At 41.9% G+C, this 17343-nt stretch overlaps 1 protein-coding gene across 2 annotated transcripts in view; it reads left to right on the top strand.

Annotated features, from left to right (window-relative positions):
- The window catches only part of LOC122564089 (syntaxin-1A), a 375281-nt gene that overhangs the window by 339299 nt on the left and 18639 nt on the right, over positions 1–17343 (top strand). For both annotated transcript variants that reach the window (XM_043718624.1, XM_043718623.1), the window contains 2 exons: positions 11898–11978; positions 14300–14529. In XM_043718624.1, coding sequence (XP_043574559.1) covers positions 11898–11978; positions 14300–14529 — 311 coding nt within the window. The remainder of the gene's footprint in view (positions 1–11897; positions 11979–14299; positions 14530–17343) is intronic.

The following is a 17343-nucleotide window of genomic DNA, read 5'->3' as shown; positions in this document are numbered from 1 at the left end:
CTCACCTTAACCTCCTTCCACCTATCACATTCCCAACGCCCCTCCCCCAAGTCCCTCCTCCCTACCTTTTATCTTAGCCTGCTGGGCACACTTTCCTCATTCCTGAAGAAGGGCTCATGCCCGAAACGTCGATTCTCCTGCTCCTTGGATGCTGCCTGAACTGCTGCGCTTTTCCAGCAACACATTTTCATCTAAGATCAGACTAATCTATATACCCTTCATTGTACTCTCTTCCATGTGCCAAATACAAGGGAGAGAACTCATGCTTCAGCTATACAAGGTTGTAGGTAGACCAATACTATGAGCATTTCTGGGAACCATAATTTGGAAAGAATATATTGGACTTGGAGGAACTATAGTGTAGATTCATCGGGATCAAACCTGAACTCAAAAGGTTAAGCTACAGGAGATTAATCAAACTGGGGTCTTTCACTCCCATCACTACTGAAGTAAACCAAAATGTGTTCCCTAAACCCTAGTTTTTGGATTACAACTTTTGAAGTAAACCAACAGAAGATTCCTTTAGTTTGAAATCAAAGATAGGATTTATTAAAAAAATATTCAGAATGTAGGGAATTGCTTTGCTATTCTATTTATATACAAAAGCACTTTGGAAGTTAAGGACAAAGGGACAGGAGAGAGGATAAGTTGCTAATTGTAAGTTTTGGTCTTAAAAGAAAAATCAGTTTACTCGTGGAACCTTGTGGAAGTCAGGGTCAAATAATAGTTTCCTTCATGAACTGTGCCTGCTAGTTTTTCCTTCTTGCAGATGAAGTGTAGGCTTATGTCCAGACAGCAACTGAGATGGAGGGTCGAACGTAAGCTGTCAACTTGGCCTGGGGTCCTACTCTCCCTTTGGAGGTCAAACAGCAACTGAAATAGATTCCCAGAATTGAACATTTAAGTAATTCAACTTGTTCCAATTTCAGTCATATGAGAAGGACAGGCATATCAGATACAGATGGCCTATCTCAGTGGCTTAATTGGAATGTTGTTAAGGTAGCACTATAGTTTTACCTTTCTCATTAGACTGTCCATTTTGAAGTGACCAGGTAACTGTAAAAGCATTCGCATTCATTTGATAGGACTTGATGTTTATTCTTGTACACACCTGGTTTGAGGCAAACAGCTCACCTTTGAGTCCTTTGTGTCAGCCTTAGCTGGAAGTACTATACAATGCAGGGAGTTCAAGAGCTGCTGAAAATATATTCATGTGATCAGCCTTGGTGATTGCCAGCAATACTGTCTATTTTAAAAGAAACAACATTTAAACAAAAATAGAATGAAGAATAAACTTTTCTGAGGACTTTCTTTACATAACCTCTTGCCATGATAACCCTTCATCCTCGAAAGAAATGAATTTTATCTCAATTTTTAAAAGTATACTTGAGGAGAAGAGGGTCACAAATCAAGAAGAAATACAATCATTCTCTCATTTATTTTAAAGAAAACAATGAAAAAGTACAAACATTAAGGCAGTAGGAATAATAATTATCCCTGACTGAATTTTGTTGCACGGGTGATACTACTCTAACACTCCATCCTTGGACTTAGGAGTGGGGTAAACGGAAAAGGACTTATTGGTGGGGGGTTGCCCAGATAAGCATCATGGATGATTAGAAGAGTACATCTGACGCCTGAGTACATTTCCTGAGGTGGGGTGTGTGGGTCAATTCACTCCACTGTTCTTTGGCCAAGGATATTATAACTGGGCCACTGAGCTGAAGTTTCTAGTGGGACATCCTCCGGTCTCTTTTCTCAACTCTTGTTGGCTACCCTTAAAAATATTCATGAGCTATGAATTGGCCCCTCGACCTAGCTCATGTCTTTTGAGACACTACTACCCCCATGTGGCTGATCAACTCAGGCTGTATTTACCTAAATCCCACCCACTCATAGAGTCATAGAAATGTACAGCACAGAAACAGACCCTTCAGTCCAACTCGTTCATGCTGACCAGATATCCCAACCTAATCTAGTCCCACCTGTCAGCTCCTGGCCCATATCCCTCCAAACTCTGCCTATTCATATACCCATCCAGATGCCTTTTAAATGTTGAAATTGTACCAGTTTCCACCACTTCCTCTGGCAATTCATTCCATACATGTACCACCCTCTCCATGAAAAAGTTGCCCCTTAGGTCTCTTTTATATCTTCCCCCTCTCACCCTAAACATATGCCCTCTACTTCTGGACTCCCCCACTCCAGGGAAAAGACTTTATCTATTTATCCTATCCATGCCCCTCATGATTTTGTAAATTTCGATAAGGTCACCCCTCAGCCTCCAACGCTTCAGGGAAAACTGCCCTAGCCTATTCAACCTCTCCCTACAGCTCAAATCCTCCAACCCTGACAACATCCTTGTAAATCTTTTCTGAACCCTTTCAAGATTCACAACATCTTTCCGATAGGAAGGAGACGAGAATTGCATGCAATATTCCAACAGTGGCCTAACCAATCTCCTGTACAGCTGCAACATGACCTCCCAACTCCTGTACTCAATACTCTGACCAATAAAGGAAAGCATACCAAATGCCGTCTTCACTATCCTATCTACCTGTGGCTCCACTTTCAAGGAACTATGAATCTGCACTCCAAGGTCTCTTTGTTCAGCAACACTCTTGAGGACCTTACTATTAACTATACAAGGTAAAAACAATGACTGCAGATGCTGGAAACCAGATTCTGGATCAGTGGTGCTGGAAGAGCACAGCAATTCAGGCAGCATCCGAGGACAGGCAAAATCAACATTTCAGGCAAAATGTCCTGATGAAGGGCTTTTGCCCGAAACGTTGATTTTGCCTGTCCTCGGATGCTGCCTGAATTGCTGTGCTCTTCCAGCACCACTGATCCAGAACCTATTAACTGTACAAGTCCTGCTAAGATTTGCTTTCCAAAATTGTAGCTCCTCACATTTATCTAAATTAAACTCCATCTGCCACTTCTCAGCCTATTGGCCCATCTGATCAAGAGCCCATTGTAATCTGAGATAACCTTCTTTGATGTCCACTACACCTCCAAATTTGGTGTCATCTGCAAACTTACTAACTATACCTCTTATGCTCACATCCAAATCATTTATATAAAATGATGAAAAGTAGTGGACTCAGCATCGATCCTTGTGGCACTCCACTGGTCACAGGCCTCCAGTCTGAAAACCAACCCTCCACCACCACCCGCTGTTCTCTACCTTTGATCCAGTTCTGTATCCAAAAGGCTAGTTCTCTCTGTATTCCATGAGATCTAACCTTGCTAATCAGTCTCCCATGGGGAACCTTGTCGAACGCCTTACTGAAGTCCATATAGATCACGTCCACCATTCTGCCCTCATCAATGCTCTTTGTTACTTCTTCAAAAAACTCAATCAAGTTTGTGAGACATGATTTCCCATGCACAAAGCCATTTTGAATATCCCTAATCAGTCCTTGCCTTTCCAAATACATGAATATCTTGTCCCTCAGGTTTCCCTCCAACAGCTTGCTCATCACCGACATCAGTCTCACTGGTCTATAATTCCCTGGCTTGTTCTTAACCGCCGTTCTTAAACAGTGGCACCACGTTTGCCAACCTCCAGTTTTCCGGCACCTCACCTGTGACTATCAATGATACAAATATCTCAGCAAGAGGCCCAGCAATCAGTTCCCTCGCTTCCCACAGAGTTGTAGGGGTACACCTGATCAGGTCCTGGGGACTTATCCACTTTTATGCGTTTCAAGAATTTCAGCACTTCCTCCTCTATAATATGGACAGTTTGCAAGGTGTCACCATCTATTTCCCTACATTTCATACCTTCCATGTCCTTTTCCACAGTAAATACTGATGCAAAGTACGCGTTTGGTATCTCCCCCATCTCCTGTGGCTCCCCACAAAGGCCGCCTTGCTCATCTTTGAGGGGCCCTATTCTCTCCCTAGTTACCCTTTTGTCCTTAATATATTTGTAAAACCCCTTTGGATTCTCCTCAACTCTATTTGCCAAAGCTCTCTCATGTCCCCTTTATGCCCTCCTGATTTCTCTCTTAAGTATACGCCTACTGCCTTTATACTCTTCTAAGGATTCACTCGATCTGTCCTGTCTATACCTGCCCTTTATGCCCTCCTGATTTCTCTCTTAAGTATACGCCTACTGCCTTTATACTCTTCTAAGGATTCACATTTGTCCTGTCTATACCTGACAAATGCTTCCTCCTTTTTCTTAACCAAATCCTCAATTTCTTTAGTCATCCAGCATTCCTTTTTCCTGCCAGCCTTTCCTTTCACCCTAACAGGAATATACTTTCTCTGGACTCTCGTTTCTGAAGGTGTCACATTTTCCAGCCATCCCTTTATCTGCGAACACGTGCCCACAGTCAGCTTTTGAGAGTTCTTGCCTAATACCATCAGAATTGGCCTTCCTCCAATTTAGAACTTCAACTTTTAGATCTGGTTTACCCTTTTCCATCACTATTTTAAATCTAATAGAATTATGGTTGCTGGCCCCTAAGTGCTCCCCCACTGACACCTCAGTCATCTGCCCTGCCTTATTTCCCAAGAGTAAGTCAAGTTTTGCACCTTCTCTAGTAGGTACATCCACATACTGAATCAGAAAGTTTTCTTGTACACACTTAACAAATTCCTCTCCATCTAATCCCTTGACACTGTGGCAGTCCCAGTCTATGTTTGGAAAGTTAAAATCCCCTACTATAACTACTCTATTATTCTTACAGATAACTGAGATCTCCTTAGAAATTTATTTCTCAATTTCCCTCTGATTATTAGGGGGTCTATAATACAAGCCCTTCCTGAAGAAGGGCTTATGCCCGAAACGTCGATTCTCCTATTCCCTGGATGCTGCCTGACCTGCTGCGCTTTTCCAGCAACACATTTCCAGGTCTATAATACAATCCCAATAAGGTGATCATCTCTTTCTTATTTCTCAGTTCCACCCAAATAACTTCTCTGGATGTATTTCCGGGAATATCCTCCCTCAGTACAGCTGTAATGCTATCCCTGATCAAAAACGCCACTCCCCCTGCTCTCTTGCCTCCCTTTATATCCCTATAGCATTTGTATCCTGGAACATTAAGTTGCCAATCCTATCCATCCCTGAGCCATGTTTCTGTCATTGCTAAGGTATCTCAGTCCCATGTTCCTAACCAGTCCCTGACTTCATCTACCTTCCCTGTTAGGCCTGTTGCATAAAAATAAATTCAGTTTAATTTATTAGTCCTACTTTGTTCTCTGCTTTGTCCCTGCCTGCCCTGAATGTTTGACTCGCCTTTGTTCGCAACTGTACCAGTCTCAGATTGAAATCTTTCCTCACCATCTCCCTGGGCACCCCACCACCACCACCACTTTACTCATTTAAATCCTCCCAAGCAGCTCTAGCAAATCTCCCTGCCAGTATTGTAGTCCCCTTCTAATTTAAGTGCAATCCATCCTTCGTGTACAGGTCACTTTTATCCCAAATCAGCTTCCAATGATCCAAAAATGTGAATTCTTCTCTCATACACCAGCTCCTCAGCCATCTGCTCTATCCTCCTATTCCTGCCCTCACTAGCTCGTAGCACCGGGAGTAATCCAGATATCACTACTCTCGAGGACCTCCTTTTTAAATTCCTGCCTAACTCTCTGTAACCTCCCTTCAGAATCTCAACCTCTTCCCTTCCTATGTCGTTGGTTCCAATGTGGACAATGACCTCCTGCTGGCTCCTCTCCCCCTTGAGAACATTCTGCACCCTCTCTGAGACATCCTTCATCCTGGCATCAGAGAAGCAACACACCATTCTGATTTTTAGCTACTGGTCACAGTAACATGTGTCTGTACCTCAGACTAGAGAGTCCCTTAAGACAATCGATTGCTTGAAACCTGGCATACCTCTCATTACATTAGAGCCAGTCTCAATACCAGAAACTTGGCTGTTCATGCCACGTTCCCCTGAGAATCCATCAACCACTACATTTTCCAGAATAGCATACTTGTTTGAAATGGAGATAGCCACAGAAGACTCCTGCATTACCTGCCTACGTCTCTTACCTTTCCTGGAGTTACCCATCAATGTGACTGTATCTGAGAGATTTCCCCCCTCCTATAACTGCCATCCACCAGATCCCCATTACCTCTAACTCCCTCTCCAAGCGATCCATTCGATCTGATAGGCATTTATTGCAGATATAATCCTCAGTAACCCATAAAGTCTCCCTAAACTCCCACATCCGACAAGAAGCGTGTATCACTCTATGAAGGGCCATTTTTGCTTCTTTTGATCTACAGACCCAGAAAATATTCCTCTACAAAACACTGCTCCAAGTTAAATTAATACTTATGGCTTATATTTTAAAGTTTAATAAAAAGACATAGCTCAATAAAACATATAATCAAAAAAGAACCCTCTCTACTCACTCCTGCAGACTTATTTTAAGGCCATGCTTAAAACATCTACTTATCTGTTTCTGTGCTGTGACCTCTCCCAACGGGTTCCTCCAAGATCAGATGTGAATTTCACTGTTTCCTAATTTTCCCAGATGCACTCTGATGTCAAGTGACACATGAATTCAACAACAAAGGCAGTAACTGCTAACTCTGTCAGTTAGCAATGTGGGTTTCTTTCTTTCTTTCTTTCTTTCTTTCTTTCTCTCTCTCTCTCTCTCTCTCTCTCTCCTGCACTGACCTCACCATGTGCTTCCTTTGTCTGTTCTTCTCCCTCTTAAAAGTGCTGTTGTTTTGACTTTTTTTTTCTCCAAAGTTCCAAAACAACGCAACAGTATATAAAACAGTAATTGCTGCTCCTGGATTTTGAGGAAATCACCTTTAACACCTAAAACACCTCAAAAAAGGAGCAGCTATTACAGCTAGAAATTTTGCCATCCTCCATCTTGGGTTACCCAGAATCCAATTCCTACCCATAATCCAATTGGTGAGACATTTCCTTCATTGTCCATGTGTCTATCTGGGAAACACCCTGGTCACCTGCTCAATTTGGAAAAATGATGTTAGCTAGACAGGGGGTGGAATAGTTATACTCTCCACTTTTTTCGAACAAAATACTGCTTAAATCATTAATCTTAAAATTAAAATTAATTATGAAAAGAGGGTTCTATAATGTATTTGCCCTTTCCTTTGAAAAGTCATGTCTGGTTTGGGCCTTTTGTATCCCAGTTCTGTCCCATACCTTCTGTGATCCCCTGGCTCATGGAGAGAGGTTGGTGGGTGGGAATCTATTCAATCCGAGTAAAGCAGTTTACTCACCAGTTATGGGCCTATATCGAAACTTCCTTGAGGCCTCTCTAAATTTGAAAAGAGGACTTCAGCCCAAATTGGCCTACTACTCATCTAGAATGGGTTTGGGTCCTCTAAATCCCCGTGGCAGGCCATCCTGAGTAGGAAATCTATCCCTGTCCCTGGTGCTCTGAAATAATCCGCATGATCATTCCCTGCAAGATTAAGCCGGACTGTAGGTGCATTCCACGGTCAGATAGAGACATGCATATTCCACCCAGTCCCCTGCTGTGGAGGTAGAGGTGGTGGTGGTGGTGGGGGTGTTGTGGGGGATATGGTGTTGGTACACAAAGCTACCTGACATGAGGAATTGTGTAATTACACTTTGTTTTATCAAGGCTTACATTCTGGGACACGTATAATAGCCCCTGTTCCAATAAGGATAAGACTCCTTATTGGAACAGGGGCTTTCTGGGAGTTTGCCTGAGTTGAGCACACATAGAGAAAACTCTACTGAGCACGGGTTCTGCATCCCCTGCTAGTCACGTCTCTCCGGAGTGATCTCGTAGATTCCTACGAGTCCCACAGACTTCCCTTTCAGCTTCCAGCATTTTGGTCTGGAGTGGCCGATTCTGTTGCTGGGTCTCCTTACAGACTGTAGGAGGGCTTTTTCCACCTTTGGATTGTCCCTTCTGGTCAGAGGGTTTCTCCTACCTAGCTAACTCTGTTTATCTTTCCAATATTCTTAGAGATGGTTTGAAAAGAATTTGCTGGGGACTCAAGCCTGTGGGTGAGTTTGTGTCTGTCCACTGTTAGGGCTGCATCCCGCACTGTGGGTATCCTCTGCTCCTCCAAATGCACCTCCCAGGCTGCAAAGGGGAAGTGGAGGAAGCAATTTTTAACTTCTTCCAGCAATATCAGCACCCACAATTATCATCGATGCACTGTATTTGAACAGAACCCACCCCCATTGCTTGAAAGCGATTTGCTTTCACCTTTCAAACTCCAGCTAGCTCTCCTTGGGTTTCTTTCAAGCTTTCAAGAATTGCTTGTGATAGACATCTGGGACCAGTTCATACGCACCAAAGATGACAGCTAATAACCAATGGGCACTTCAGGGGTCAGCCTGGAATTAACCTCTTGAGTTTTCCTGGTTAACTGATCCTGAATCATAATGGTCAACATTTCCTCTAATCATCATAGCTGTTGCATTGCCCCTTCAAAGGTGATGAAAAAGGACTGTCCCTCATCCTCTTCAAATTTAGTCACAAATACTACATATTTAAGACCCTCAAGGTTCTGTCCTGGGGCAAGGAGATTGTTACTAAAGAGGCGACCATAAGTTTTCCCTTAATAGTTTCTATCTGCTTCAGAAATATTTCTATTTCTCAACCTATAATTCCAGTTCCAATTGAGAGCTTGAAAGCACTTCCTTTCCTCTTCCTTTCTGACTTTAAACTTCAGCTGTATGCTCAGCTTTCCCAGCTGTAGCTGGACAATGAGGCAATATTCAATGTCCAGCTCTAACCCTCCATCTAAGTGTTCCAATGGTGGGCTGAGGACAAGTGCTCAACCAACATCTGGAGCATTTCACTTCTTTTTGGCTTTTCCAGGTAATTTTAACTTTGCTCCCCAGCTACTGTTTTTAACTGATCAGTACTCAGGGATGTCCATGTCAGATTTCCTTGCTTTAAAAGTGTATTTGCATCAAAATTTACCATTTTTCTAATCTTAGGTCTAAAGGGTTTGCTGTGGATCCTGTCTACAAACAATCTCAGCCACTGAATTGTTTCGATTAACTTCCAATCGACTTCCTTCAATCCAATTTAGGCTTGTTTTAAAATTTTGGAATGTCGTCAAATCTTTGTCCTTTTGGTCACCTGATTGGCCCACTTTCATAAGTCAAGTCCCAGGCATGACCTCTCAATCCTGTCACAGGCAAAAGGGGTAAATATAAATTTAAGTCATTACATTTATAATTGCTTTACCACTCTTAAACCATTGACAGATTTACTCCTTTGGTCATATTACTCTTTTCCTGTTCTACTTCCACACCTGACTGATAGATTTTCAGTTTCCAACTTTTGAAATAAACCCACAGCAAAATCCTTTCAGATGAAATCGAAAATAAAGCTGAGTATCAGACATTTAAAATGTGAAGAATTGCTTTGCTACTCCATTGACGCACACAAGCACTCTGGAAATTAAGAGAGTCAAGACAGGTGAGGGTCTGGGTTATAAAGTACAGGTTTTGGTAAATCCAGAGGTATTGAAAAACAATGAGTTCACATGAGTCATAACTTCTCAACATGAGTGTCTTATGTTAGCTTCTTGGTGAGCTAGACCCAGTGAAGTTTGGCTTCTATCTGGAGTTGAAGGATCCAAGGCAGGCTGCCATTTTGGCCTGGAATCCTGTGATCCCTTTGGAGGTCAAATAGCAATAAATGAGACTCCCAGAATTGTACATTTAAACAATTCAACTAGTTACAATATCAGTCATATGACAGAGACATACATCTCAGGTACTGATGCGCCAATTAGAAGGTAGTTAAACAAACAATATAGCTTTACCTTTCCTATTAGAATCCAATAGTGCAGCATTCCCTCGGTATTGTGACGATGTATCAGGCTAGATTACATGGCTATTAGTGCTCAAGGCTTGAATTCTGCAACCTTATGGCTCAAGAGAACACAGCAAGCTAAGCAGCATCAGGAGGGGGAGAAGTCAATGTTTCAGGTGTTACCCTTCTTCAGAGCTGGGGGAATTGAGGTGCCTCCGCATAGCCGAGAGAGTAGAATGGAGAATCAGGAGTGAGAATTGTTTGTAGAGGCATTGAAGGCATTGCAAGTATGGAGCATCAATGGTGAGTCCAGGTTTGGAGGGTTTAAAATGTACCTGTAGTCTTGAGGAATGAGATGGTTGTGAAGACAGCAGCTAAGGAATGTCAGGTGGCTGTAGTAGCGAGTTTGTTTCATGGTGTGATCAAAGAGCTAGAGGGCTAAAGAGCTCATGGCCTGTGGCAGTGAGAAAGGGACTCCCTGAATGCATGTCTAAGGGAGGCAGACAACTTCTTTAAAGTGGGCATCCTTTGAAGAGACTTCATAGTGGTACAAACTTGGTTAGAGACAAAAACAAAACTGCAGATGCTGGAATCCAAGGTAGACCTGAAGAAGGGTTATACCCAAAATGTTGACTTCTCCACCTCCTGATGCTGCCTGGTTTGCTGTGTTCTTCCAGCCTCCTGCTTGTCTATCTTGCATTCCAGCATCTGCAGGTTTTTTGTCTCTAACGTTCTGATTTAGAGCTGAGAGTAACATTACTGAGTCATAGTTCTATCACATTGGTTTAAATTAACTGCACAGATCATGGTCACTATTTATCAAAAGGATGGATACTCTGACGTTGAAATACCGAAGATACTATTTTTTCACAAACCAACCTCAAAAATCTGAAGACCTGATTTCAGGGCTCCTTCAAGCTTGAGCTGTATGGCCTCCAGGGATTCAGAAATGCCCCTCTGGTGAGGGTGAGAGACCATTTTGTTGGGGATGTTGGCATGGAGAAACCTTGACAGACTAGAATGAAGCTCTCACGTGCTTCATGGATCTCTGTAGTGAGGCAAAAGCTTTCTTGAAGTTACAGGATATGAAGTCAGTGCAGCAAGTGAAGACCGAGGTCATATACTGCTCATCATGGAAGACTGATCTCAGTGCTTGCTCATCAGCATTATGTTCATTCTTTATAGAGCAGGCCCCTTGAAATCTGAATCTGCTGCTTCTGAAGCCAAGAGAATGCAGCCTTTGCCATGAAACATCAAAATCCTCATTGCCTACAAATCCCTTATTCACTATCATTCATCATGGATAATATTCTCACCACCATGATCACGATCCCCCAAGGTGAAGGCCTCTGAGCTTCTGCATGGAATAATAATGCAGAAAGATTTTAGGATTTTTGAGGGTGGGGAAGAATGATACAAGAATAGTGCAGAGATCTCTGCTGAGTTTGTTCCCCCCTTGCCCACTGGGTAAAACGTTGTAGGGCAATGGATACATGATCTGTCATCACCATCCCTTCACAACTAATTGAGACTAGGAAAAGCAGATGTACAACACTTGGACAGGATGACAAAACAAAGATAGTCTGGAGTTCAGCGGCAGCTAAGTCTTTTAAAATACTTTAGAACATATCGATACTGCTTATTATCTGCAGCTGGCATGGGCTCAACAAGCTCATCATTATCTACGAGCAAATTCCCCTCATTTCTCCTCGAGCTCGACAGTCTATTCTTTCAAATAAAACCCACTATTCCCTTGTGGTCTGTCTTCTCCAGACATTGGGAGCCTGTTTCCTGAGAAACAAACAATCAGCAGGATGGAATATGTACCTGAATAGAACCTCCTACATGGTAGTAGACAATTATGTAACAAATGCTAGAAGAATTTGACAATGGTAAGAGATTGAGGAGTAACAGTATTCATATGAAGATGCATTAGTGACTTAATGTGGTAGGGGATGGCTATTAATGCATAATGCAGCATGAAATTAATGTAACATCCTATATAAGAAGTGAAATTGATTAAAAGAAGGGGTTGCATGGGATGGGGTAGAGGGGTGGTTTGGGTACCATCCCAATTATGTTAATTTTAAAAAAAGTCCTGTTTCTGTGCAAAGCTAACATTTATTTCTAATTGATTCTAGGGGGCCTGGCCGCACTGATGTACACAGATACAGTGCAGACATTTGTGATCATTGCTGGAGCTTTTGTACTAATGGGATACTGTAAGTGAGTCACGCTTTGTGCCTTTCAAAATAGGGTTTTAAAAACTGCCCTTGACTTTTCACTAAATTTAAACTATTAAGTGATTGAGGTAAAAAGAAGAGGAATGGCTGAGATTGCAGTTGTATAATGTGTCAGACTCTAAAAGGGCTAATGTTGAGGAACACATTAAGCACAATCCAATATGATAATGTCATTTCGAATCAGGCAGGGAACAGATTTGGATTTTGAGGAGCAAGATGTAACATTGAGATCATCCCTTAGTCTTACTAAGAATGCCTATTGTGCCAGTGTATCTTTTATCTAGTTGCCTTGTTTAAGGCAAGAGTCTCTTCTTGTTGGATAATGAAATGATTTACCTCTACTAGACTAGAGTAAACAGGCTCTATTGATACCAATCAGGAAAGAGGACAGAGCCAGTCAGATGCTTTTTTCACCAAAATAAGGATCGATCATGTGACATTGGGCTATCTTGGGTAATCCCATCCAGGCCAGGGGTTGGTGCTCCACACACTTGTGGCTTTGGGACAAGGAAATCAGACGGTGCTTGAATTTCTAATCAAGGAACCCTCCTGGGAAGGCCACATGAGCCTGTTGGGTACTGGCTGATTAGTGATGTTTTCCACGCTATTTAAGTTCCTATCTAAACAGACTCTACTGATACCATAAGAAAGTAACTTCTGAAATTGCTTTCTCTTTCTGGAGACAGGTTCCGGAAAAAAACTTCTCACCTTCTGATACCTCACCCAAGCTTCGATAGGAGTCCAGATAATGTCAGCAGGTCACTCAATCATGGATAATATCGCTAATCAGCCAGTACCCAACAGGCTCATGTGGCCTTCCCAGGAGGGGTTCCTTGATTAGGAATTCGAGCACTGTCTGATTTCCTTGTCCCAAAGCCACAAGTGTGTGGAGCACCAACCCCTGGCCTGGATGGGATTACCCAAGATAGCCCAATGTCGCATGATAGATCCTTATTTTGGTGAAAAAAAATCTGACTGGCTCTGTCCTCTTTCCTGGTTGGTATTAATAGAGCCTGTTTACTCTAGTCTAGTAGAGGTAAATCACTTCATTATCCAGTCAGGAAATTCATATTCTATGAGGCCCAGCTGGCTGACCTCATTACAATCACTACAACACGATAAGTACTTTTGTTTGGGTCCACTCATGTTTTTCATGGTTCAAGATGCTTTGAGCCCTTTCCACAGAAAACAATTGGACTTGAACAGATTTTTATATACATTATAAATAAAGGTTGCCTAAAATGCACACATCCTTCAATGCAGCTCCATGTTGACTGTTGGACAAAAAGGCAGTTAAGCTTTTTTCTGGCCATTTGTTTTGCACGGATGCCAAGCAATGACCAATTTGCTATTAATGCCTGACCTTTTAAGAAAGCATCTAGATCTTAGATACTAACAAGACTCTTTTGACAGTGGTTGAAAGAAAGCTTTTAAAAGTCAGACACCAGCATTAAGAGGCACTTACATTCTATAGCAGTTGCAAAAGAGGTTACCTTTGGCATAATTATGAAGACGGGTAGAAGTGTATTTACATTTCATTAAGCAATCAACTTCTACATTATGCAACCAACCAGAATGATAGATAGCATACTAATTGTAGAATGTATTTCTCATTGTTCTTCATGCTACATATGTTTTCTTGGGAAAAAATGCAGTACACAATGGAAATATCATAATCTCTTGTAATATTAACGTAGCCTGCTTTCAGAGCAATTAAAAGGAGTAAACATGATTAAGGCATAGAGAACACAAGCACATCCTGGGTTTAATAGATATCAGGCAGTGGGAGTCAAAATCCACAAAGATCAAATTACCAGTCTCCTTAAGGGTGTAGGTGACACAAGCAAATCCAATTGGGAATGGATAGTATAGGATAGAGATTTGTTAAGGGATTTAAGGCAGAGTGAGGAGGACTGATGAATGGGAGCCTTAGAGCTGAGTATTAGAATATAACTTGCCTACACACACCTAATGCTAACGCTCAATTCCAACACCAATGATACATGTAAATAATGAGAAAACAAAAGTGTCAAAGTATTGGAAAAACAGGTGCAAAGAAGAAAGAATGTTAGAACATAGTAAAGTTTACTTGGGCATCTTAAAGTGAGGACATGCTATCCCTTAAATATTTTGTTCAGTCTAATTGCTAAGAAATAAAAGAAAAAGAGATATTCAGGTACCCAGGGTAGTGGATGGCAGAGACACAAAAGGTAATTCCTAGTCAGAGAAATCTGAATTCCAAAGGAAAGTGTAAAAAGATTCCAGCATTAACCTGTCGATTCCTCTCCCACCTTCCACAGCTTTCCATGAAGTTGGAGGCTACCAAGCTTTATTTACCAAGTACAAAGAAGCTGTGCCAAGCCTTCATGATTCAACAGATCCTCTCAGCTATAACATATCTGACAAATGTTACCTTCCTCGTGCTGATTCATACAACCTTCTGCGAGATGCTGTCAGTGGTGACCTACCGTGGCCAGGATTAATCTTCGGCATTACCATCGTCGGAGTGTGGTTCTGGTGTAGTGATCAGGTTGCTGAGTGATTGAATCACAGTTCTTTTGAAAAAAAAACATAAGAGACCCTGCAATAGTAACTTTGTTCTTTCAACACTGGGACTTGGGTTTGTATCCAATGTTAGGTAACCAGACGTGCATTACAACATGTGTTAAGGACAGCAAGCCTGAATGGTATGCTTGTTAGAAATAGAAAGGAGCTCAGATATTTCAACAGGCAAGAAGGTGCTAAATGTTTATATTTGAAGACAATTACAGGAACCTGTGCACAAACAGTGGCTAGACTATGAGTTTCCAATGACTCAGAAACATGTTGAGAATGTTGAACTAAAAAGGGTCGTGTTTTCAACTGTCCATTTACGTCCAAAATAGTAGAGTCGGGCTCTCAAGATTGCTTAGTAGCATTTCTAACCATATACAAGTTGCTTTAGGAATGATGCCAGTTGCTTTAGGAATGGACTTTGAGAGTGGAACATTCAGAAAATCCCTAAAAAATTTCATTTGCAAGATTATTCTCTCATGATCACGGAGAGGGAGAGCAACAAGAGGCAACAAGATGCTATTGTTCACCAGTGAGGAATGAGGTTGGGAACTTGTGCTCAGATTGAAAAGATTTCATCCAGAATTAAGATGGTGCTTAAAGGTGCGCCTAGCTTGCATTAGAAGACAAATCTCCAGGGAAAGAGAAACTCACTATGATAATCTCTTCTAAGATTAAAAGGTCCCAGACTGTGAAAGGACAAAAACAGAAGTAAACCCTTGGCAGTAAAGAATCATTTTGGATTAAGATGAATTAGCTTTATTGTCACATTTTATAGAGTCATAGAGATGTACAGCACGGAAACAGACCTTTCGGTCTAACTTGTCCTTGCCGACCACATATCCTAATTAATCTTGTCCCATTTTGCCAGCACTTAGCCCATATTCATCTAAATCCTTCCTACTTATACCCATCCAGATGTCATTTAAATGTCGTAATTATACCAGCCTCCACCACTTCCTGTGGCAGCTCATTCTATATATGCACCACTCTCTGCATGAAAAAGTTGCCCTTTAGGTCCTTTTAAATCTTTCCCCTTCACCCTAAACTTATGCCTTCTAGTTCTGCACTACTCCGCAACCCCTAACCCAGGGAAAAGACCTTGTCTATTTACCCTATCCATGCCCCTCATGATTTTATAAAACTCTATAAGGTCACCACTCAACATCTGATGCTCCAGGGAAAATAGCCCAGCCTATTCAGCCTCTTCCTATAGCTCAAATCCTCCAAACCTGGCAACATGCTCTTTAATTTTTTCCTCAACCCTTTCAAGTTTCACAACATCCTTCCAATAGGAGGGACATCAGAATTGCACACAATATTTCAAAAGTGGTCTAACCAATGTCCTGTACCGCTGAAACATGCCCTCCAAACTCCTAGACTGAATGCTCTGACCAATAAAGGAATGCATGAAAAACACCTTCTTCACTATCCTGTCTATCTGCAACTCTACTCTCAAGGAGCTATGAACCTGCACTCCAAGGTCTCTTTGCTCAGTAACACTCCCCAGGACCTTCCCATTAAGTGTATAAGTCCTGCCTTGATTTGCCTTTCCAAAATGCATCTAAATTAAACTTCACCTGCCACTCCTTGGCTCATTGGCCCACCTGATAAAGATCCCTTGCGCTCTGAGGTAACCTTCTTCATTGTCCACTACACCACTAGTTTTGGTGTTATCTGCAAAATTACTAACTATACCTCATATGTTCACATCCAAATCATTTATATAAATGACAAAAAGCAGTGGACCCAGCATCTATCCTTTGGCACACCACTGGTTACAGGCCTCCAGTCTGAAAAGCAACCCTCCACCACCACCCTCTGTCTGATCTATGTGATCTAACCTTGCTCACCAGTCTACTATGAGGAACCTTGTCAAATGCCTTATTGAAATCCATATAGATCACATCCACCACTCTGGCCTCATCAATTCCCTTTGTTACTTTTTCAAAAAACTCAGTCAAGTTTGTGAGACATGACACGCTCAAAGCTATGCTGACTCTCCATAATCAGTCCTTGCCTTTCCAAATGCACGTAAATCCTGTCCCTCAGGATTCTCTCCAAAAACTTGCCCATCACCGATGTCAGGCTCAACAACCTATAGTTTCCTGGCTTTTCCCTACCACCTTTCTTAAATAGTGGCACCATGTTAGCCAACCTCCAGTCTTCTGACACCTCACCTGTGACTATCAATAATACAAATATCTCAGAAAGGGGCCCAGAAATCACTTCCTTAGCTTCCCACAGAGTTCAAGAGTACACCTGATCAGGTCCTCAGGATTTATCCACCTTTATGCGTTTTAAGACATCCAGCACCTCCTCCTCTGTACTATGGACATTTTGGCATGTTTACAAATCGCAGTATTATAGCATCATCTTAGGTACAGATGCTTAAGAACAAATTCTTAGGGAAAAAGATTAGAAAAGTAAAGAAGTAAAAGGTCTAGCATTACAGATCATTACTGGTTTGGTTCTGAGAGAACTGAGTTCTACTTAAAGGACAGGATACAGTATATCTGTGTGTTTTTAATTGAACTAAAAGGAAAAGGAGGATATTACATTTTATGGTTAAATATAAGTTGCCGACCTGGAAAGACAGGGATGAAATTGGCCAGGGGTGGCAGATGAGTCCTACGAACATGAGTGCCATTTGCAAAGAACAGAGGTGATAGGCAAGAGCAGGAAGGTCAGGGTCGAAAAGCCTGAAAGTAGGGGCAAAATGATTCAGGAATGAAGCAGGATACAGGTGATGGAAACCTGAAAAAATTGAGGATTGTGCAGGGAAGTTTAG

This window comes from Chiloscyllium plagiosum, chromosome 28 (genome assembly GCF_004010195.1).
Source record: "Chiloscyllium plagiosum isolate BGI_BamShark_2017 chromosome 28, ASM401019v2, whole genome shotgun sequence".
Taxonomy (NCBI): Eukaryota; Metazoa; Chordata; class Chondrichthyes; order Orectolobiformes; family Hemiscylliidae; genus Chiloscyllium; species Chiloscyllium plagiosum.
This window is presented reverse-complemented; position numbering and strand designations above follow the sequence as displayed.